This window comes from Gopherus flavomarginatus, chromosome 5 (genome assembly GCF_025201925.1).
Source record: "Gopherus flavomarginatus isolate rGopFla2 chromosome 5, rGopFla2.mat.asm, whole genome shotgun sequence".
In the NCBI taxonomy this organism is placed as follows: Eukaryota; Metazoa; Chordata; order Testudines; family Testudinidae; genus Gopherus; species Gopherus flavomarginatus.
Genome location: NC_066621.1, coordinates 95,188,552 through 95,213,584, shown reverse-complemented (window position 1 = coordinate 95,213,584; position 25,033 = coordinate 95,188,552). Strand labels below are relative to the sequence as shown.

Genomic DNA, 25,033 nt, shown 5'->3' with positions numbered 1-25,033 from the left:
AGAAGGTGCATAAATATTGAAATATTCATAGAGTTTGCTAACTAAACATACAGATGTAAACTATGAAGAAGTACAGTAGCCCAGGAGCAAGGGTACGAGCCTGGAACTTGGGAGAGCTCAGTTCAACTCCATACTCTGCCGCACACTTGCCTTGATGTGGCCCTCTGCACAATTTAATCCCTAGATAGAATTGGAAAAGGGGTGTGTCATAAACAGATGGTTAACGGTTAATGCCTCTTTTGCCTGTAAAGGGTTAAAAAGTTCACCTAGGCTAGCTAACACCTGACCAGAGGAATCAATGGGGGAACAAGATGTTTCAAAAGGAAAGAGGGAAGTTTTTCCTTTGTTGAGAGTTTAAGTTTCAGCTGGAGTGAAAAAGATCAAGGAACCAGCCTCTTATCAGAGTAGTAAGTTTTAGAAAGGAATAAATAGGTTTATGTTTATTTCTTTGTAACCTGTCTTTTGCAATTAGAGGTAGAATCAAATTGGGTATTTGGGTATTTTTTTGTATAACTAAATTTGTGCCCAGGGGAACATCCTCTGTGTTTTGAATCTGTTGTCTGTGAGAGTAGCTGGTATGCTAATCTCTCCCAGAGGGTTTTCTTTTACCTTTCTTTTCTTTAATTAAAAGCCTTTTTCTTAATACCTGATTGATTTTTTCCTTGTTTTTAGATCCAATGGGATTTGGATCTGGATCTGGATCCACCAGGAGTTGGTGGGAGAAAGGAAGGGGGATGGTTAATTTCTCCTTATTTTAAGGTCCAAGGGATTGGATCTGGACTCACCCGGGAATTGGTGAAGGAGTCTCTCAAGGCTACCCAGGAAGGGGAAGGTTTTGGGGGTAAAGGGAGTGATCCAGACACTGAAAAATCTGGATGGTGGCAGCGATATCAGATCTAAGCTAGTAATTAAGCTTAGAAGTGTCCATGCAGGTCCCCACATCTGTACCCTAAAGTTCAGAGTGGGGAAGGAACCTTGACATGGTGAGCAGCGGTGAGGAATTTTTAGGTACCAAAAGCCAGATTTTTTTTTCCTCCTTTGAGATGCTGGGGAAGCAGTGAAGGAGAGATACCCTGAAGGCAAACAGATAAAGGTTTTTCTAACAAGGCTTTATTAGAAAGGATTCCAGCTGGGCTTAGCTGGAGGGTAATTAACAGTTTGCAAAAGACAAGTTACAAACCAGTTTTTCTGGTTTCTTCTCATTCTGAGAAGTCCAGTTAAAAGCTGTGGGTTTTGTTTGTTTTTTACTTCGCAAACCAAGATAGCTCAGGCAGAACAGGGAAACATGTCAAGCAAGGGGAAAAAACACATACTGCAGGAGCTCAAATTAGCCAAACTCTGGGCTGAGGAGAACCAAAAGTAACATGACAGACAGATGGCCAGAGATGAGGCTGCCCACAAAAGAGCTATGGAGGAGAAACAAAAAGAAATGGAGGCGAGAGAAAGAGAAGAGAAAGTCAAAGAGGCTGACCACCAGAGGGCTATGGAGATCCAGAGGGAGGCCCACAAGCATTCCCTGGAATTAGCAAGGGCTAAGCAGGATTACCAGCCAACCCTAACAACCCTTCTCCAGGTACTGTTTCCCATCCCAGAAAATTCCCCAACTACAAGGCAGGTGATGATACTGAGGCCTTCTTAGAAAATTTCAAAAGGGCCTGCCATGGGTACAGCATCCCTACAGACCAGTACATGATAGAGCTGAGGCCACAGCTCAGTGGACCCTTAGCAGAGGTGGTGGCTGAAATGCCCAAGGAACATATGAACGATTAAAAACTTTTTCAAATCAAGGCCAGAATCAGAATGGGGCTAACACCTGAGCATGCCCGTCGGAGGTTCAGAGCCCTAAGGTGGAAACCAGATGTGTCATTTACCCGACATGCCTATGTCATAAACAGATAGTTAAGGGTTAATGTCTCTTTTACCTGTAAAGGGTTAACAAACAGGGAACCAAACACCTGACCAGGGGACCAATCAGGAGACAAAAAATTTTCAAATCTCAGTGGAGGGAAGCCTTTGTTTGTGTTTTTTGGGTTTTGCTTTGTTCTCTCTGGGCTCTGAGAGTGACCACACGTACCTACAGGCTCTCTAATCTTCTATTCCAATTTTGTAAGTACAAAGGTAGAAAGGCGGTATAGTCTTTTTATTTGTTTTTCTTTATTTGCAAATGTGTATTTGGCTGGAAGTATTTTAAATTGTATTTCTGCTGGAGGAGGCTTTTTCTCCAGTTTCTAGAAGCTGACAGACCCTGTAAAATTCCATCTTGAATTTACAGTGATTTTCTTTATTCTTTTTTCTTTTATTAAAAGTTTTGCTTTTAAGACCTGTCTGATTTTTCCCCTTGTTGAGGTTCAAGGGAACTGAGTCTGTACTGACCAGGGAATTGGTGGGGAGAAGGGAAAGGTGAATTTCCTCTTTGTTTTAGATTCACGGAGTTTGAATCTGTATTGCCTCTGGGTGAAGGGAAAAGAGGAGGAGGGGGGAAGGTAACATTCCTCTCTGTGTGGTGATTCAAGGAGTTTGAAGCACGGTGATCTCCTGGTGCACCCAGGGCAAGAAAGAGCTGGGAGGAGGGGGAAGGAAAATGGTTTATTCCCCTTTGTTGTGAGACTCAAGGAATTTGGGTCTTGGGGGTCCCCAGGGAAGGTCTGGGGGAGACCAGAGTTTATCAGGCACTCTACTCTAAGTCCTGATTGGTGGCAGCACTACAGGATCTAAGCTGGTAATTAAGCTTAGGGGAATTCATGCTAGTACCCATATTTTGGACGCTAAGGTTCAGAATTGGGAATTATACTATGACAGCCTACCACATTGGAAAGAATTGGGATGCCTGAATATCAGGAGCAAGTGCTAACTCTCTGGAAGAGATGTCCTTCCTAATGCAAATGGAGCAGTTCTAAGAGGGTGTTCCTGAGGAAATAGAAAGGTACCTCCTAGATGGGAAGCCCAAAACTGTAACCGAGGCGGGGGAGATTGGAGCCAAATGGGTGGAAGTGGCAGAAAAGAAAAAAAAACTACCAGCAGTTGGAGCGAATATCAGAGGGGGCAAACCGAAACTAAACCCTATCACCACGGGCAAACCAAGGCCCCACCTACAACCCAAGGAAAGCCCCAGACCCCTTATTGTCCCACCTCACCAGTCTCCAGCAACCCACCTCAGCCCAGTGACCAGTCAGCTGGGAAATGTTTTAAATGTAATGAACTGGGACATATGAAGGCCTACTGCCCAAAGAACCCCAACCAATTACAGTTCATTACACCACAATCACACCAGAGATACCAGACCCAGATGCCTCTCAAATACCCTCAGAGCGAAGGGAAACCTTGAGAGTGGGTGGAAAGAAGGTTATCACGTGGAGAGACACTGGGGCACAAGTGTCAGCTATCCACCAGTCCTTAGTGGACCCCAAATTCATCAACCCAGAAGCCCAAGTGACAATTCACCCATCCATGTCAAAATCTTTAAACTTGCCTACAGCTAAGTTGCCTGTCCAGTACAAAGGCTGATCAGGAATGTGGACTTCTACAGTCTATGACAATTATCTCATCCCCATGCTACTGGGGGAAAGACTTGGCCAACCATGTGAAGCTGGCCAAGAGAGTGGGAATGGTCACACGCAGCCAGGCCAAGCAAGCTTCCACACCCATCCCTGTTCCTGAGCCGTCCACCAGGGCCCCATCTGTGTTACCAGAGACCCAGACAGAGGTGGTGGAACCGGATCTTCTACCCATGAATGCTACAGCCATAGTAAATCCAGTCCCAGAACTGGAACTGGCGAAGCAACCAGTACCAGAACCGTTGCCAGCACTGACTCCAGCGCTTGTAAACCCATCTACAACTCCAACGCCAGAGGGCACCAGCGGGCCTGAACTGGCAGAAGCAGCCGACAACTCTACCCAAGAAGCTCAGCCAGAGCCTGAAATATCACATAGTGCAGCAGCGGAGAGCGGTTCACAATCAACAAAAACAACCCCATCACCTACATCGCTTTCAAAGGGACCAAGCCCAAGTCCACAGTCTAAGGAGGAATTGATGTCTCCAGTCTCAAGGGAACAGTTCCAGGCTGAGCAGGAAGCAGATGACCGCCTTCAGAAAGCTTGGGTGGCAGCATGGAGCACCCAACCGCCTCTCAGCTCTTCTAACCGATCCCAGTTTGCTGTAGAACAAGGACTTCTATACAAGGAGACTCTTTCTGGTGGACACCAGAAAGACTGGCATCCTCAAAGACAGTTGGTAGTTCCAACTAAGTACCGGGTAAAACTCTTGAGCTTATCCCATGATCATCCCAGTGGTCATTCTGGGGTGAACAGAACCAATGACCGGTTGGGGAAGTCTTTCTACTGGGAGGGAATGGGCAAGGATGTTGCTAATTATGTCCGGTCCTGTGAGGTGTGCCAACGAGTGGGAAAGCCCCAAGACAAGGTCAAAGCCCCTCTCCAGCCACTCCCCGTAATTGAGGTCCCATTTCAGCGAGTAGCTGTGGATATTCTGGGACTTTTCCCAAAAAAGACCCCAAGAGGAAAGCAGTACATACTGACTTTCATGGATTTTGCTACCCAATGGCCGGAAGCAGTTGCTCTAAACAACACCAGGGCTAAAACTGTGTGCCAGGCCTTAGCAGACATTTTTGCCAGGGTAGGTTGGCCCTCCGACATTCTTACAGATTCGGGAACTAATTTCCTGGCAGGGACCGTAAAAAACCTGTTGGAAGCTCATGGGTGAATCACTTGCTTGCCACCCCTTACCACCATCAAACCAATGATCTGGTGGAGAGGTTTAATGAAACTTTGGGGGCCATGATACATAAATTCGTAAATGAACACTCCAATGATTGGGACCTGGTGTTGCAGCAGTTGCTTTTTGCCTACAGGGCTGCACCACATCCCAGTTTAGGGTTTTTACCATTCGAACTTGTGTATGGCCACGAGGTTAAGGGGTCATTACAGTTGGTGAAGCAGCAATGGGAGGGATTTACACCTTCTCCAGGAACTAACATTCTAGACTTTGTAAGCAACCTACAGAGCACCCTCCGACACTCTTTAGCCCTTGCTAAAGAAAACCTAAAGGATGCTCAGAAAGAGCAAAAGGTCTGACATGATAAACATACCAGAGAGCGTTCCTTCAAAGTAGGGGACCAGGTTATGGTCTTGAAGGCGCAACAGGCCCATAAGATGGAAGCGTCATGGGAAGGGCCAATCACGGTCCAAGAGTGCCTGAGAGCTGTTAACTATCTCATAGCATTCCCCACCTCAACCCTAAAGTGTACTATGTTAATTCTCTAAAGCCCTTTTATTCCAGAAAAGTAAAGGTTTGTCAGTTTACAGCCCAGGGAAGAGATTACGCTGAGTGGCCTGAAGGTGTCTATTATGAAGAAAAAAGTAACAGTGGCGTCGAAGAGGTGAACCTCTCCACAATCCTGGAACGTCTGCAGCAGCAAGAGATCAAGGAGCTGTGCACTAGCTTCGCATCAATGTTCTCAGCCACCCCAGGACGGACTGAACGGGCATACTACTCCATTGACACAGGTAATGCTCACCCAATTAGATCCCCACCCTACCGGGTGTCTCCTCATGCCCAAGCTGCTATAGAACAGGAGATCCAAAACATGTTACAGATGGGTATAATCTGCCCCTCTAACAGTGCATGGGCATCTCCTGTGGTTCTAGTTCCCAAAGCAGATGGGGAAATATGCTTTTGTGTGGACTACTGTAAGCTAAATGCTGTAACTTGTCCTGACAACTATCCAATGCCACGCACCGATGAGCTATTGGAGAAGTTGGGACATGCCCAGTTCATCTCTACATTAGACTTAACCAAGGGGTACTGGCAAGAACCGCTAGATGAACCCGCCAAGGAAAGGTCAGCCTTCATCACCCATGCAGGGGTGTATGAATTTAATGTGCTTCCCTTCGGGCTGCAAAATGCACCCGCCACCTTCCAAAGACTTGTAGATGATCTCCTAGCAGGATTTGGAAAATCTGCAGTTGCCTACCTTAATGATGTGGCCATTTTTTCTGATTCATGGGCAGAACACCTGAAGCACCTGGAAAAAGTCTTCGAGCAGATCAGGCAGGCAGAACTAACTGTTAAAGCTAAACAGCGTCAAATAGGCCAAAACAGAGTGACTTACCTTGGACACCAGGTGGGTCAAGGAACGATAAATCCCCTACAGGCCAAGGTGGATGCTTTCCAAAAGTGGCCTGTCCCAAAGACAAAGAAACAAGTCCAATCCTTCTTAGGCTTGGCCGGATATTACAGGCGATTTGTACCACACTACAGCCAAATCGCTACCCCACTAACAGACCTAACCAGAAAGACACAGCCAAATGCAGTTAAGTGGACTGATGAATGTCAGAAGGCCTTTAACCAGCTTAAGGCAACACTCATGTCTGACCCTGTGCTAAGGGCCCCAGACTTTGACAAACCATTCCTAGTAACCACAGATGCATCTGAGCGTGGTGTAGGAGCAGTTTTAATGCAGGAAGGACCGGATCAAGAATTTCATCCTGTCGTGTTTCTCAGCAAGAAACTGTCTGAGAGGAAAAGCCACTGGTCAATCAGTAAAAAAGAATGCTACGCCATTGTGTATGCCCTGGAAAAGCTACGCCCATACGTTTGGGGATGGCGTTTCCAGCTACAAACCAACCATGCTGCGCTAAAGTGGCTTCATACTGCCAAGGGAAACAACAAAAAACTTCTTCGATGGAGTTTAGCTCTCCAAGATTTTAATTTTGAAATTCAACACATTTCAGGAGCTTCTAACAAAGAAGCTGATGCACTCTCCCATGAAAGCTTCCCGGAGTTAACTGGTTAAATTGTCCTTGGAATGTGAAAAATCTTGTAGTTTTATATAATTAGTAGTATATGTAAGGGTGCATGTGTTTTATTAATCTGTTTATTCTAAAATTCTAGGAAGAAATCACTGCCAGTGTGGTTCCATACTGTCTGAGATTTGGGGGGCGTGTCATAAACAGATGGTTAATGGTTAATGCCTCTTTTACCTGTAAAGGGTTAAAAAGTTCACCTAGCCTAGCTAACACCTGACCAGAGGAACCAATGGGGGAACAAGATGTTTCAAAAGGAAGGAGAGAAATTTTTCCTTTGTTGAGAGTTTAAGTTTCAGCTGGAGTGAAAAAGATCAAGGAACCAGCCTCTTATCAGAGTAGTAAGTTTTAGAAAGGAATAAATAGGTTTATGTTTATTTCTTTGTAAACTGTCTTATGCAATTAGAGGTAGAATCAAATTGGGTATTTGGGTATTTTTTTGTGTAACTAAATTTGTGCCCAGGGGAACATCCTCTGTGTTTTGAATCTGTTGTCTGTGAGAGTAGCTGGTATGCTAACCTCTCCCAGAGGGTTTTCTTTTACCTTTCTTTTCTTTAATTAAAAGCCTTTTTCTTAATACCTGATTGATTTTTTCCTTGTTTTTAGATCCAAGGGGGTTTGGATCTGGAGCCACCAGGAGTTAGTGGGAGAAAGGAGGGGGGATGGTTAATTTCTCATTGTTTTAAGATCCAAGGGATTGGATCTGGACTCACCAGGGAATTGGTGAAGGAGTCTCTCAAGGCTACCCAGGAAGGGGAAGGTTTTGGGGGAAAGGGAGTAATCCAGACACTGAAAATTCTGGATGGTGGCAGCGATACCAGATCTAAGCTAGTAATAAAGCTTAGAAGTGTCCATGCAGGTCCCCACATCTGTATCCTAAAGTTCAGAGTGGGGAAGAAACCTTGACATGCGTACTCTTGCTTGATGTGGCCCTCTGCACAATTTAATCCCTAGATAGAATTGGAAAAGGGGTGTCTGCAGGCAGAGTAAATGCACAGTTCCCATGCACCATGGAATAGTTCACCGTGTTACTACTGCATAAACCTTTATGAAGGACTTCAATGGGGATGAACTAAGGAGGAGTCAAAGGATCCACATTTATGCTGATCCTGTGGCCCAAGCATCCCATGCAACTAGTATAGAAGGGCTGTCACTTTCATAACCATAGGCTGAAATCGCAGCCACAGGAGTCTCTGCAGCAGCCCCACTCAACAGCTCTGGGGTTTGAGTATAAGGAATGGATTTCACCCCCAAAAATCTCTCCACACTCCACCCACTTAAAGCCTAAATACACAGGTTTTATGTAGGTGTAATGAATTTCACCCAGAGGCATCATGTAGTTATTTTAATATGGGCCTAAGTGAGAGAGAGATTAAGTTTTTATGTGCACACTTTTGACAATCTTTGTAATTCTGAAGTCACTACGCAATTGTATTATGAGAATGGAAAGAGTATTAACAAGGGCCAATTAATAATTCTTAAATATATATGTATTTCTACCCTCCCTAACACCTGCTCTGTATTGTGGCACACAATAAGTGCAGACCTCAAAATATTCAGCCCCATCTGGAAATTCCAGTATGTTAGTAAGTGTTGAAGTTATTTAAACATATTTTTACCATCTTAGCATCAATGCATTTTTTAAAATCTCTGATTAACAAACAAAAATATTAAAACACAGGAAAACAGCACATTTGCAGTAGTGCACAGGAAAATGAGAGAAAGGGGGAGGCAGCTAAGGAGCAAAATCTTAGATGACTTATTTGAAGGTCTGAAGTTCTTGGGGACAGGAATATTGTTAATATTTGAGTTCAGCTTACTAATCTGTTGTTGATAAACTTGTACAGCAATGCCATTTGGAGACCTTCCCTGATACAGTGAGTGGGTGGTGAGAGAATAAGGGGGAAGCTGGTGACTGAAGTGTCACTCTATGGCAGCTGTCACAGTAAAAGATAATTATGGAGATGGACATTTATTTCTCAGTACAACTGCACTTATTCCAGGCTGCAAGCCAATAAACCATTACACAAGTGAAAAATGCTGGACACATTAATATCACAATGTAACATGAAGCACCAATATCTTCCAACATTAAAAAGCAATAGAGACTTCATAAGAAAAAAAATAAGATCACACGTTTTAGCACCATTGGATTATGGGAGTCTTTTGGAGGGACTGAAAGGAAAAATATTTTTCTTTAAAAAGTGAAAAAAAAAAGAGCAGTATTTACATTACTGCCTTGAATACGTGTATCATTCAATAAACGCCATTTCTAAGGAAAATTGTATTGGTTCAGTTCTTTAGGATAAGATGCTACACACTTTAACACATTAAGCTTTTCAAATAATAATGGACTGAGTGTATTAATTGAGAATGTTCTTTTATCACATTCAGAGTATAAATTACAGCAAGGTTAAACAACCATGACTGAATGCCAGAATCATTTGAGTCATGCTGGAGCAACAGCAGCATTAGAGAGGGTCACAGCAATATTCCCAGAGGAGTCTCAACTACATTCTCTGACCTACTTTTACTTTTCCCCATGTCCCTTCCCACTTTTGCAAACAGGCATACAACAACCCTTTCAAAGGACTAAAATACATTAGTGAAGACAACAATGTTGTAGGCTTTATTTTGGGGAAAAAAATCAATGCTTTTTTGTTTTCATTTGTGTATTGGTAGCACTGTTTATTATTAAGGTTTCCCAACACTTCCCATTATAAGATAGTGCTTTCAATTGCTTATAATTTTGCCAAACTTTAACCACTAGGGTTGAAATGTTATATGCTAGGTGTCTGTCTCAAGCTGAATTTTTCTGGAAAGTTTCAGCCAAAAAGGTTCAGCTGTTTCCAAGAAAAAGACTGGGGAACCATGTTTCCCATATTAAAAAGTTCTGGCAACTCTTTCTTCGTGACTCTGCCAGTGTCTCCTGCTTTGGAGCAGGGACTTGAAATTTGGCAGAGGATGGGCCTTTATATCAGGTATATGCTTTTTGCTATTCTTAGGGAAATCTACTCAAATTTGGCCAAGTTATAAGTTTTTGAAAAAATCACAGTATGCTCATGCTTATTAGAGACATGCTAGACTTTTACAGCTAAAGTCTCCAAAGATTATGTCTGCTCTAAGCATGCTTCCTACTGGAGCTGAGCAGAGCATTCCCTGCAATTGCCACTCTGGGCTGCTGCAGGCAGTGCCAGGGCCAGAACTGGGCACAAGAACTGAGAGTAGGAACCTGTCTCTTCTGTGCTCTTAAAGCTTCTCCCAGCTGGGCTTAGGCAGCAAGGAGAAGGAGGGTGCCTGATCTGAATGCAGATGGGACAAGAGCCAGACCAAGTTGGGAGGAATAGATTGTGACAAGGGGCCTCAGGGAGATGCACAAAGAACTGTGATTCAGATGGCGTGTTTTGAGGAGGAGACTAGGACTGGCTAGATGAGGAGACTAGAACTGGGATGAGGAGCCAGCATGGGGAAGAAAAAGGAATAGGACATGGGGGGGATAGGTCAGTGGTTTGAGCCTTGGTCTACTAAACCCAGGGTTGTGAGCTCAGTCCTTGAGGGAATCAGTTAGGGAACTGAGGTAAAAAAACTTCCTGGGGATCAGCCCTGAGTAGGGGGTTGGACTAGATGACCTCCTGAGGTCCCTCCCAACTCTGACATTCTATGGACAGGTTCAGAAAGACAGAGCAGAAGGGGTCAAATTTTGATGAAATGGGCAGAAGAGTCTGTGTGGACACTACAGTACACATCCCTCCAGAGCTTGGAATGGAATCCAGGATTCCTGAGCCTCATTTCTTTGGAGTCAGCAAATATCTGTGGCAACCCACTAGCAAGGTATGTGTCTCATCTTCATCTTGCACTGGTATACATAGAGGATGACAATCCACTACTGCTATCAGTTATTCAGTTAGCTCAAGAGGCAAATGTTTATTAGGTTTAAAAAACCTAATAAATTGCAACAAAAACCATATTTAAAAGAATGTTTTTAAGATTGCAAAGGAAAGCACTCAAATGTTAGGAAATGCCAGAATTAAGGTTGCCTGAGACTCAGAGATTAAAGTAAAAATTAATCCACTATGTTTGAGTGCCAAACTTGAGACAACTAGGACCTGTTTTTTTTATTTCAGAATATTTAACATTATAAACCACTTTATATGTTCAAGGCACAGCTCCCAAATCTTCAGTTGCAGCTCAGTGCTCAGCACTTCTTCAGATCAGACCCCAGGGTCTCAAATCACATAAAAAAACAATTGAGGACACACAATTAGTGACCACCAGAGAAAAGTCTGGTTTAAATGACTTTCCCAGCAACACACAGGAACAGTTTGGCAGAGGCAGGGATAGAATCTAATTCTCAAGGCCAACATTCAAGTGCCTTAACCATGAAACCATCTTTTCTCATTCTGGCACCCCTTGCCTCATTTGCGACACATCTTCCAACCCCACTAGACCTCTAGAGACCTCCAATGCATCACCCAAGTAGGCTGAATGCCATTCAGCTAGCCCATCTCTAAACTATGCCCAAAAACATCTATACTTGTCCATGCTTCACGCTCCATGTCCTTGCTCTTGTGTCCTGCCTCAACACCAAGTGGCAGCAGCTATTGCCACCTGCAGAAGGCCGGGAGCCACAGTGGCCCAGCCTGTATTCTACATTAGTCCCTTACCCTTCGGGGGAATTCAGCTGGTAGCCCCTCTGTGGAGCTGTGAGCACGGTCATGTGGTTGGTGTGGTTCACAAAGTCTCCTGACACTTGCCCCTTTTGCACCAAGAGAGACCCTGGCATACATCTATGTAGAGCGCATCAGGCTGCAGCCCCTCTTCCAGCTCCTCCAGAACCTGCTGAGGTTCTAACTGCATTTCTCCCCACACCTCCTTGTATACGCACACCCCACCCATGGTCTTACAGAGGCACGAGACCTCCATATCAACCTGCTCCTGGCACTGGCAAGATGGCCATCAATCAGACCAGGAGGCGTTCCTCCCCCTTATTTGAGGCAGTGGGCCTTAAATTTTGGAAGGGCCTATGCCCACCCATCCCAGTATCTGCAATATGTGCATACCTTCCAACTTCTGCAACAGCTGAGCCAGGGGTCCTACAGACAACAGTATTCTTCATTCCACAACCCTTATTCATTCCCAGAGCACAATCTGTCCTGGGCACTAAATGAGGCAGGGGGAAAACAGTATGTAATCATGCAGTTAAATACTGTAATTTGACACCAGGAGCCTGAACTGAAGTTGCACGGGCAACCTTCATTCTGGCATTTCCTCATTTCTGAGTGCTTGACTTTGCAACCTTAGTGATATTTTTTTAACATAGTTTGTGTGTGTAATAAAATATATATTGAGAAACACTCACTAAATAATCTCCAAAAATTACATATGTATTTATTTTACAAATGATAAGCAGAAAATTGTTTGGTGTTTTCTGACTGAAATTAAGGCCTTACATTTTAAGCCACAGTCTAATCCTACACATTCTAACTCACCTGAGTAGCCCTACTGAAATCAACAGGACAACTTATGTGAATAAGAGTTTGTAGGACTGGGCCACATATTAGTACCTATTCAAAAAAAAGGCTTAAACAGCATAGGCCTGGAGCATAACCCCCTATGGAAAAATTCACAGAAGGGACACAGAGGAAGGAAATCTCCTTGCACAGGCCCTACAGGCAGAAGGACGGGGCACTATGTTCCCTCTAAACTGTGCAGTTGGGCTGCCGCCAAGGTGAGATTCAAGTGCTGCTCAGTTGATTAGCAGAGCACGCTCATCCAGCAGTGTTCAGGTGCCTCTCCCTCTCACCACTTTGCAGCTACATTGCTCCTGCAGCTGCTCCTGGGACCCTCCTGCTGGCTATGCAGAGTGGGGGGAGGGAGAGGGGCACTGATGTCAGGGTGTCTCCCTCCCCCCACCTCTGTACCCCATCTCCGCAGTGCAGGGGAGAGGGAGCAGTCTGGCTCAGGACCCAGAGTTTCTGCGGTCTGAACGATGGGCGCCTCTGGGCCGTGAGTGCCTTTCTTAAAGAGACAGCACATGGTCTCTGAGACTTCCTCAGCAGCCAGCTCACAGTCTACACACACACACTCCCCCCTGCCCACATACTCCATCTCCACAGAGCGGGGAAAGGGAGACAGGGCTCAGGACAGAGCAGGAGAGCTTTCAATGAGTGCCTTAAAGAGATAGCGCATGGCGACTCTCAGAAACTTCCCCAGTAGCCAGCACAAACACAGTCTGGGTCACACACACACACAGAGTCTCTGTCTCTTTCACACTCACCTCCCAACACATACTTGTATTATTGTTGTTGTTATTTCTTTGTACTTCCCATAATGCACATATATTCTCTGTAATTTTATTATTTCAAAGTGTGTTATTTTAGTGTTTTGACTGGTCTATGCATTTCATAATTTTTATTTCTCTTACACTTACATTTAATTCTTTGAATAGTGAATTTTAAAATGTCTAACCTGTCCTGGCTAGAGTAATTATCCCTATGGTAACTTTTAAAATATATATATATATTTTTGTTTGTTTTTACTGGTGACACACATCTGCACATACCTTGTTGCGCATAACAAATTTTTTTTCGCACATACATGGAAAAAATTTGAGGGAACATTCAGCCAGGGCAGTGCTGCAGAGGTGATGGAGTACTTTCTGCAGAGGAGCTTAGAGATCCACGTGCAGAGGGTCCCCTCTCTGAGCACTTGGTTGGGGGAAAGACACTGTGGGTTGGACTAAGGCCCAGATCCATAAAAGTATGTATGCAGCTAAGCCCCAGATTTAGATGCCTAAAGTACACCTATACAGCCTGTGACAGCAAGCCTCCAAGCCCGAGACAACAGACTTGGTCTTGAGTTATCATGCTAAACAGAGCTGTGTAGATGTTGTGGCTCAGGTTGGAGCTTGGGATCGAAAACCTAGGGATGGGTGGGATTCAGAGCAAGAGCAAGAGCTCAAGCCTGAGACAAATTAAAAGCAGCTATCTACACAGCTATTTTTAGACTCAGGTGCAGATGCTCACTGCCACAGACTGCTGCTGCCTGTGTAGACATATCTTTCATTCTGGGTTTAGGCAGCTAACTCCCAATTTTGGCTCAAACTGCAATTCACAAAACTCCCACCAAACCAGGTAGGTGCCTAAGTTTTCTAAGCAAAAGTTACCTAGGCACCTCAGCATGTGCACTGCTGCCTCTCTCTAGGAGTTCAGTTCCCTATCTCCCACCTAATCCCCGGACTGATTCACAAACTGGAGGAAGATAGGCATTCAGCTGCATAAATTGTTTGCAGGGCCTGATCTGGTAGGGATTCTGTAGCTTGATCTATGGATTACGTATTAAATTATATTGATTACTTAAGAATTCCCAGTTATCACTCTGAGGTTTGACAGTTCTTGTCTCAAGACCAAGCCCAGTATTATTAAAATTACTGTACAGCTGGGAACCCCAATATGTACAGTTGCAACACTCACACTTTAGGAACCCTTCTGTATTTGTAATAGTTTATTAATACATTTAGCAAAGTCACAAACACGCTGATCCAGCAAGGTAGTTAGAGATAATATAGAATGTACATCTGAACATCCATATACTCACACCATCCCTTGCAGAACAACCTGAAATGTTAGCCATTATCTTCCTCATCATCACCAGTGACCATCATCCTGGCACCTCCCAAGATCTACATCTCTCTCCTCCTGTACACAGCCTGGGATACAACTTGTATGTTACACTGACACCACTATGCCTAATGTATATTCAGTAGAGGTTTCTCCCCTCTCCCTTATTTGTATTTCCTCATCCTACTAATGTTGGGGTGGCCTTCTCCTATAAGTTAGTATATTAATGATCTCAGCTTATTATCACATATGCCATTTTATTGCCATGGCATTGTTGTGGTCAGACATCTGCATATGTTCCTATCCTAAAATATCCAAAAGCTGGTGTTAGCTCATATTCCTGTGGTTGTCTCATGTTGTTTTGTACAAACTTCCCCCTTAAACATTCTATTCTCAGTTCCCAAAACTTGGGGGTGACCATTGGGCTATTTATCTGTGCTAAAGTTAATAGGCCTCAAGCCTTATGCTAACTGCTGAAGCCAATGTCTTACAGGATACAGGCTCCTTGCGTTACTGCTAAATAAAATAAATGCTAATGCTAACTCTCTGGGCTACAATGCTTTGAGGCTGCCTACTGGTTCAGGTCCTATTCAAAATCCTGCGGGAGGAAGAGGTGTTACCACCTACTTTATAACTTTTACCATAGTGGTTAGAGCACTTGGGAAATCCAGTTTCAATTCCATCCTTTCTGGCAGAGAGGGAGGAGAAAGTATTTACTGAGCAATGGGATATTTTGATGTGGGGTTCCCTAAGTCTCTCCTGTTGAAGCTGTTTGCACTAGGATGAGTAATAATAGAATGAATGGAGTAAGATGACTGGACCCAGGGTCTCCCACCTCCTAGCTGGGTGCCCTTACCACTGGACTATAGAATCATTCTCACACATACTATCTCTGGCTCAGCAACAGTTTGAGAATGATTCTGTAGGGAGATCCCTGTTCAAATCCCTTCTCCCCCTCTGGCAAAAGAGGAGGAATTGAACCTAGGGTCTCCATGTGATCCCAGAGGATTACTCTAACCATTGTGCTAAAAGTTATAAGGTGAGTACCTCTTTCCTCTCCCATTTTGTGTGGAGCAAGACAGGCTCCTAAAGCCATCTGACTCTAGGTGGCGGGCTCCTGTTTATGAATCATTAGCAGAGTTAGGTGCCTATCGACAAGAGAGGAGTGGTGCCTACTCCCCCATGGTTGGCATCTCCCATTGGCTGGCTCAGGCAGCTCTCAGCCTAACATGCTGGTTTTGTGGATCACATTCTTAGGCTATGTCTCCCCATTCATTGTATTACACCTGGGGGAATTCTGCACCACTGCACAATATAGAATTTGTCAGAAATTAATGTTTTTTGCACAGAATTTCTCTCCCCGGCCCTGAAATGGACAGCCGTGCTGCTGGCCGCCACTAGGGGCCACTGGACCTGGCAGAGCCCAGCTCACATATAGAAGACACAGCCGAGGAGAGGCGGAAGGAACTAAAGGGTTCCAGGCAGCTGCAATTCCCCACATGCCGAGAGAAAGAGATGGTGGCCTGCAGGAAACTTCACACAAGCCTAGGACAGAGCATCAGGCTGTTTCCCACTCTGGATCCCTGGCATAGGTCCCGACTCTGTGGGTGCTCCAGCCCTAGAGCACCCATGGGGAAAAATTAGTGGGTACTGTGCCCCCACTGGAAGCCAAGCTTCTTTCACCTAGGGTGACCAGATGTCCTGATTTTTAGGTCTTGTTCTTATATAGGCTCCTATTACCCCACATCCCCATCCTGATTTTTCACACTTTCTGTCTGGTCACCCTACCTTGTCACCCCCTGCCTGCCGCACCTTCTCCCTCCCCATAGCGCGCCCTGTCCCTGCTCCTCCGCCTACTTCCCAGAGGCCACCAAATAGCAGTCTGGTGGCATTAACAAGCTTGGGGAGGGAGGAGGGAGTGGGAATGTGGTGCACTCAGGAGAGGGGTCAGGGATTTGGGGAAGGCATTGGAATAGGGGCAGGGAGGGGGCGGAATTGGAGTGGGGATTTGGGGGAAGGGGTTTGACTGGGGGTGGGGCATGGGGTGGGGCCTCATGGAAGGGGTGGAGTGGGGGCAGGGCTGGGGGACTCCGGGGGAGTGGGGTCGAGAACCCAGGGAAAAGCAGGGAAGTTGGCGGCTATGACCCCTGGGTTCTGAGGCATAGGTGCCTACTTCCCCTCTTTCATGTGGATGCTCGACCCCCACTCTGCCCCTGGCCCCACCCCTACTCCACCCCTTCCGTGAGTGTTATTTTGACAAGTAACATTTGCAGAATTTTAAAATGTGTGCAGAATTTATTTTTTTTGGCACCAAATTCCCCCAGGAGTAATTGTATGATGCACACAACTCGGCTCTGTGAGTTGCAGTGTCATTCTTGTGGTTTGCTAGGTGGCCTGATGCTCACTGTTGCAACACCTAAGTTCCTTTGTGGATTCCACCTGCAGTTTGGATTTATACCTGTGTAATAGAGACCGGCATGCGTGACAGAAGATTATCAGAACAGTCCCTTCTGACTTGAACAGCTATGATGGTGGCTATGTTTGCAATCAGGGTGGAACCACCTCAGTTCATTCTTTACAAGACAGTAGCTGTTGGCCTCAGTCCTACAGAGGCCTGGGCACAGGGCTGCGCACCGCATCACCAGGGCCGGTGCTTCCATTTAGGCGACCTAGGCAGTTGCCTAGGGCGCTAGGATTTGGGAGGGGGGCAGCGTTTTGCCACCCTTGGCAGCAATTCGGCGGCAGGGGGTCCTTCTGTGCTCCGGGTCTTCAGCGGCAATTCTGCGGCGGATCCTTCACTCACTCCGGGACCCGCCGCCAAAGTGCTCTGAAGACCGGGCGCGCGGAAGGACCCCCGCTGCAGAATTGCCGCCAATGACCGGGAGCGCGGAAGGACCCCTGCCTAGGGTGCCAAAAACCCTGGCGCCGCTCCTGTGTGTCACAGTTACGCAACTTGGCAGCAGCATTTAGTCAAGGTAAAGAGAAACAGTGAGTAGGGCCCCTCCTCCCTGGTAACTCCGGCTACACCCACTGCCTATGACAAACACACAACCCACAGGGCACCGAGCCGCACCACGGCTTCACCCCCTATCGCTATTGGACTCTGACCCCTCCAACGGGATAGGTGGCGTCGTCACTCTGTGCTGCAACCAGGGCGCTGCCACCTTGCTACGTGCAGCGCAGCCAGGCGCGCGGGGCCCGTCCGTGCACTATCAGACCGTTGTCTCTCGACGGTAATTTCCGACTGAAACACCGCCCCCTCCCGCACGCCCGGCTCCGAGCCCGCTTCACCTGACCCGGGCTCTGCGGCCGGGGCTCGGAGGCACGAGCGCAGTCTATGGAACGAAGAACGGTGCGGAGACGGGCAGGCACCGAGCCCGCCTCCTCTCTCCTCCCCGCCCAGCGCACGTGCGCGGTTGCGCGAGCTGACAGACGGTTACTGGGACTCGCGGCGGGGGTCAGTTAGGTACTGAAACGCCCCTCCCCCCCGCCGCCTCAGCCCGCGCGCCGGCAGCCTGGGGGTGGCAGCACTCACCGGGACCGAGTCTCGTGCGCACCCGTCTAGGCGCGAGGTCAGCCGCCAGCTTATGAAACCAAGGCCTGTGCCCGCTCCGCTCGCTCTCTGCACGCATGCGCGTACCTCTGAAAAGAGCCGTGCGGGGCTCGGCTGCTTAAAAGGGCGAGGCGGGCGCGGCACAGTAGGAGCAGAGCGGTCGGACGGGCTGAGTTTGAAGTACTGGGGGGCGAGCGATCCCGCGCGGGTGTACGAGGGCCCGGGACTGGTGGTAGCGGGCAGGAACAGCTCTCTTGGCAGGGAGCCCGTGTGACCGCGGGGCCCAGTTCGTCCCTGGCGCGTGGAAACCCAGCCCCGCCCCCTCGGAAGCCAGGCCAGCGAGCGCTGCTGTCGGCTGGGCGGGAGCGCGTGTTCCCCGTAGCTCTTTGTCCGGGGGGGCTCCGCGAGGACAGTGCCGGGGGCCCGGGCTCCCAGCAGGGAGGATTTGTGTTCGCAAGGCGCTCGTTGGAAGACGCCTGCTTCATTTTTTGTTGCGAAAGACAGAGGGTGAGTTTGTAATGAAACTGGCAGGGGAAGGTGAATAGTTATTGTGCGCAGACATGTCTCTGTGCACCGAGCAGGCAGTGAAACACGAGGGGTGCCCATGTGATTACACTTACCAGCTGTGCACCACGTCCACGGTTGTGTGTGGGGCAGGAGAATGACATGCCAATTGACCTGACATCTGACACCAGAAGAGCCTGGCCATTCTTGTGTGTTGGCTCACGGCTTGAAGTGTGTTTCTATTTTTATAAAATCAGTTCCAGATCTGTGCAAGCACTGGGTGTAATTCCATTAGGTGAGATTTATCAGCCAATTACTACTAAGGGAGTGGATGCATCCATCTGAGGAATAGGTATATTAAAAATGGTGATATTGTTGTGACATCAAGATCATGCAAAATCTAGGGCAAATTGCATATAACATGGCCTACAACTCCTAATAATCTAGTTTAAAATTACATTCTACAGCTCACAAATGCAGAAGTTTTATAAAAATACCATTTTGAGAAGTGCAGTTACACTACATGCCATCACTTTTCTGTGGTTGAAGTCACTTTTGGTGTGTGAGTATCCCTTATAAACACAAACTTTTATTAACATTTGTATTATAATGGTGTATTACCATGGTGACCAGAGGTCCTAGTCAGGTACATTGCCACTGTACAAATCCAGATAAAGATAGCTATCCCATTGTATGTTATTGATTGATTAATTGGCTGTTATGGTTAAAAACAGCTGAAAACCTGTGTTTTTGATGCAAAGGGGGTTCAAGCAGCATTGATGCCATTCAGGCATTATAACATTGTTTCAGTGGCTCACTATCCAAGGGAAATGTGGTCTGGCCAGGAGTATGCCCAGTGAGTTCATTCAAAGCACAGACAGATTGGATGGGGAATCTGTGCCACCCTAATGTAGAATATTGCATGTGAACCAAGCAGGCTAATTAGTTTAATACAGTGCAAGGAATTTTTTAGGGCTGGAGATGCTGCTATAGTATTAAACTGATATATTTTGTAAGCAGGAGAGCTATGTAAAGTAAATAATTGCCTCATTGTGCAATAAAAGAGTATAGCTTCTTATTGCAGGCATAATTACAATTGTTATATCAGAAAACAACGTTACAAATCATAAGTAAATAGGAAAAGATTATGAGATCTCTATTAATGGAAACCACCCTATTAATTTGGAGGTGCTATATCTCAATGACTAGTGGTGATGGAAATTAAACTAGGCAAAAGTATACAGTACCATCAAGTATTTAAATAATGATCCTGTCACTCAGTGCATAAGGACAACCCTTTTGTGGATTTTTTTTAAATGGAAACACACACAAAAGGCATTTGAGATATACAGCGGTGTAGATTTCTTCTTGTAACCAGGTCAACTATTATATAGTTCACATTATAAAATCTGCATTAGGGTTAACAGGATTTAATTAAATAGTATATTGATTTCAGGCCATGAAAAAAATGATTTTTTTCATTTTTCTACCTCACATTTTCAAAGGAGAAAAAATCTAAAGATCGTTGAAGAGCTAGCAAATTAGAAATCATTTGAAACTGCGGTAAAGAAATCTTTACAAGAGGCACTTTCAGAGTTATATCGTTGGCAGTTCATCTGAGATCAACACATTAATCTGAGCTCCTTCCAAAGCATATGTTCTTATCTTTTAATAATAACTGTATTTGTAACTGCTTGGGGAAGTACATGGACAATTACAATTTAAAGAAAATAATTTTAAGGAAAATTATATTGAAGGAAATAGAATAATTACTCTTATTAACACATAGCATAATACAAGTATAGTAGGTTTATTAAAATTAGCTTATTTCCCTTATGAAAATGTAGTATATTTTGGAAAATGGATTCCATCCACAAAATCACAGTAAATGACACACACCAGCAAAATTCCAAAGATATTTAAGTAAGAGAAAAGATTAGTCAACACTCATTATTAGTTCCACCAGCAGCTTCATTCCAACAATGCTTACTGGCAGTAATAGCCTGGGGAGAGAGATCCCTTGTTTACAACATATCTATCCTGCTTAGTGGCATTTCAGGAGAATGGCTTACCATACCACTTGCATAATGGATCTTGAATATTATTGGTGTTGGAGTTTAACTAATGTGATATGTTTCTGGTATATAGGTTTACAAATTGGTGTCATCATATCTAAACTGCTCCAACCACCAAAAAAGTAAATTGGTATAAATTATAATAATATACAAGATTGAGTGGAATTGAGCTGTGGTATATTTCTCTTAACATGGTCTGTAAAACTACCGAACAAACATTTGAGTAAATTTATGAATAAAATGGTAATTCACAAGAGAAAATCCATGTGGTTATAAAGTGTTACGCCTGTCCAGCCATTCAGTATTAAACTAAGAAATCACGCAAACCTTGAACCCATCATGTCCAAAACAGGTGGTTGTGTGCTTTAATATAGCTACTAGATCCTGGCTCTGGGGATTATTCACTTATTGCCCTCTCTATTCTGTTGCATTCTGGGACTAAAGTGTAAATTATTTCCAATCTGTTTGGGAGATTGAGTTCAAAACTGCTATTATTCCCATATCTGCCCATTGTTCAGGAGCAACTGGCAACACAGTGGTGAGTACCAGGTATCCTCCATTCAGAAGTGTGGGATACATGGTCTCTGGGCAGCAGGATTGGATATAATCTTACAATCAATTTTAGAGTCAGAGGTAGAATAGGAAAGGCTGATGGCTCGTCTGCTTGAACGATTAGTTTGCTGCAGGCTGGGTGTGAATCTACCCCCCACTAGCTTGCTGCAGACTGTGTGGAACCTACTGATGCACATTAACAGTTTATTAGTTTTCTTTGACCTATTCTCATTTCAAAGAGAACTAAATTAAAGCAAACTTATTTAAGGTTATTAATCCACATCATCAGGATCCTCACAGTCTGCAGCAAGCTAGTGGGAGGGCAAATTCACACCCCAACTTCCTTCAAACTAAATGTTCATTGTAGACAAGTCCTCCGTGTCATCTAGTTTATCCCCATCCCGCTTTGTAGGATTGATACAGTATGCACTAATGTTTTTTGTCCATAGTCAAACAGAGCAATGTCATCAAGTTGTGACTATAGGCCTTTGCTTTGCTTGGCAAATAATCCAACAGATGCAAGGTTTCTTAAGAGTTTACATCTCATCTTGACAGCACGTTGGGATAAAAGGCTTTTGTGATCTGATGTTTTTAGGATAAAAAGGTAAGATACAATATCTTTTATGCAAAGACACCTCTTGGTGACATGGGTAGTCTTTGGTATATTAAAAAATAAAAAGTCCATCTGGTTCAGCTCCCTTAAAGTAGGGGAGGGATAGCTCAGTGGTTTGAGCATTGGCCTGCTGAACCCAGGGTTGTGACCTCATTCCTTGAGGGAGCCACTTAGGGATCTGGGGCAAAATCAGTACTTGGTCCTACTAATGAAGGCAAGGGCCTAGACTTGATAACCTTTCAGGGTCCCTTCCAATTTTATGAGATAGGGATATCGCCATATTAAAAAAAACAAAAACAAAACACCAGTTTCAGAAGTGGTATGTCAGGTCTTCATTTATTCACTCTAATTTAAGATTTCATGTGCCAGTAATGCATTTTAACATTTTTAGAAGGTCTCTTATAAAGTCTATAATATATAACTAAACTGTTGTTGTATGTAAAGTAAATAAGGTTTTAAAAATGTTTAAGAAGCTTCATTTATAATTAAATTAAAATGCAGAGCCTCCCAGACTGGTGGCCAGGACCCAGGCAGTGAGAGTGCCACTGAAAATCAGCTCACATGCTGCCTTTGGCACATGTGCCATAGATTGCCTACCCGTGGCTTAAACCCTTGTCACCATTATAGGCCTTGTTCTAATCAGTTTAAGTGGAGCAAATGTGGGTAGTGGTAGTGTAGGAATGAGAGTCAAAACTCCTAGTTCGAACCATGGCTTAACCACTAACTTGCTGTTTGTCCATGAGTCAGTCATTCCATCGTTTTGTGCCTGCATTTTCCCCATCTGTAACATGGAAATAATCAAATTTATCTACCTCATGTGGGTGTTATGAAGCTTAAGTGCTATGTAAGTACAAAATATTACTGTAGATAACACATGATGCATGGATCATATTGCTGAAAAAAATAGTGAAAAATGATTTTTTAGATGTTCACTTGTTCAAAATAACTCAGATTTTTTTGGCAAATATATGTCCTCCATACAGTTTCTCATATACCATTGATTACGTAGTTATCACTTGGCTCTGCAATTCCTTAAATGGATATCATCTCCATCTATTTGTCAGGTTCCCCCACACACACGCTTACAATTGAGACACTGATTTATGGCTCCAATCCTACAAATATTTATGCGCTTACTTTACTTTAAGCACATGAGTAGTCATATTAACTTCAATAGGACTAATCATGCTTAAATGGAAGCACACGCAAAAATGTTTATAAGATCAAGGCTTATATATCCATATAAAAGTTTAGAATTTTAGCACCTGTCACTGCCTGAGTTTCTCCATTACTGAGTTTTTCCATGATATGTGTCATGCAGTAGTTTCCAAAAAGCTAACAATGTTTCGAATCATTAGAAAAGGGATAGATAATAAGACAGAAAATATATTGCCTGTATATAAATCTGTGGTTTGCCCACATCTTGAATACTGCATGCAGATCTGGTCGCCCCATCTCAATAAAGATGAATTGGAATTGGAAAAGGTACAGAAACAGGCAACAAAAATTATTAGGAATATAAGAGAAATTAATAAGACTGGGACTTTTCAGCTTGGAAAAGAGATGACGGGGGGGATATAATAGAGGTCTATAAAATCATGACTGGTGTGGTGCAATTATACTGGTCTACAATTTTTCAGAAGTCATCTGCTTCAGAGATAAAATGTGATATTTATTATATATTTTGATGTGCTGAATTCAAATATAATTAAAACAACTGATTGGCTACTGTTTCTAAGATATTTAAGTTTTTATATTTTATGTCTATGTATATTGTGTAGATAGTAGAGTTTTAATCATAAATTGTAAACCTAGGTCTTTTCATGTGTTTATGGTTGCTTTACATGATATTTCACCTGTCCTGTTTATGTAACACTTTAAAAATCAGCAAAAGGGTTATATAAATAAATTTTATTATGAAACAAAAGGCAAAAAACTATTATGTACATAGTTTAGTCCTATTCAGTGTCTACTCGGTGCTTCTTGGCTTGTCTCTTGTATTCATTAAATGGACCATCTCTTGTCACTGTTTAGCAATAGTCTGCAAGCATTGATGGCTTCCATTTGCCCTGATAGCCTGCCAGGAGTTTCCACTGCTGTAGTGTGGAGCCCAACAGCTCTGCCTTACTCTTGGGTAGCTCCAAATCCCTGACAAGGTCATTCAGTTCACCTTGTGTTATGAGGTGTGGTTCAGAGGAGGAGGATGGGAGAAAATGTGGGTCCTGTGACATTGATGGTTCAGGACCAGAAGTTTCATCCTCTTCCTCTTCCTTGTCTGACTCAAGTGAGAATGATTCTGGTGCATCAGGAACCGGCAGTCCTTCTCCGTGGGGTACTGGGCATATAGCTGATGGAATGTTTGGATAATGCACAGTCCACTTTTTTTTCTTTGACACACCTTTCCCAACTGGAGGCACCATGCAGAAGTAACAATTGCTGGTATGAACTGTTGGCTTTCTCCAAATCATTAGCACTGCGAAAGGCATAGATTTCCTTTTCCTGTTCAACCACTGGTGAAGATTTGTTGCACAAGTGTTGCAGCATATGTGTGGGGCCCACCTCTTGTCCTGATCTCCAATTTTGCAGCCAAAATAAAGGTGATAGGCTTTCTTAACCATAGTGGTTATACTGCGCTTTTGTGATGCAAAAGTCACTTCACCACAAACATAGCAGAAGTTATCTGCACTGTTCACACAAGTACGAGGCATCTCTGCTCACTTTGGCTAAACAGAAATGTGTCCCTTTGCAAAATCAAACACTGACAAAGAAGTGAGCACGACACTATGATTTCTAGAGCTGATATAGGGCAATTTGTTCAGCAGAGTGACGTAAGCTTCGTTATGATTGCATCATCCATGACTTCTAGGAATAACATGATGCAATTCATATCATGTATGATGCAATACTAGCTTCAGATTGCATCATTCATTGTTTTGCCTAAAAAGCAAGTACTGTCCAAACCCAGTCATAGATTTATTCATAGATCCAGTCAAAGATGTATTTTAGTCATTTCTGGTTTAAATTGAGATCCCTTCCCTTTATAACTCACTTATCCTCCACCATTCCCAAGTCAAGTGTCGTATACACTGACCCAATAGCATATCTTGAAAACTAGAGCCAATCAACAATGTTAAGCATCATTTTCGTTCTCAGTGACCCAGAATTAGTAAAGTTGGACTACATTTATTTCAGAAGCATTTTGGCTGTAGAGGAGTGTTAATAGCAGCAGGCTTAAAATAAACAAAAGGAAGTATTTCTTCACACAATACACAGTCAACCTGTGGAACTCTTTGCC

The 25,033-nt window shown here is 44.3% G+C and overlaps 1 protein-coding gene across 4 annotated transcripts in view; it reads right to left on the bottom strand.

The window, feature by feature from the left end:
* The window catches only part of PTGR2 (prostaglandin reductase 2), a 35,183-nt gene extending 16,956 nt beyond the window's left edge, over positions 1–18,227 (bottom strand). The window contains exon 1 of one of the 4 annotated variants that reach the window (XM_050956049.1): positions 18,082–18,227. Coding sequence is in view for 2 of the 4 variants with exons in the window: in XM_050956046.1 (XP_050812003.1) it covers positions 11,883–11,956 (74 nt within the window). In the remaining 2 variants the exon portion in view is untranslated. The other 3 variants (XM_050956048.1, XM_050956047.1, XM_050956046.1) reach the window with 3 other exon arrangements.
* Between the last annotated feature and the right edge of the window lie 6,806 nt (positions 18,228–25,033).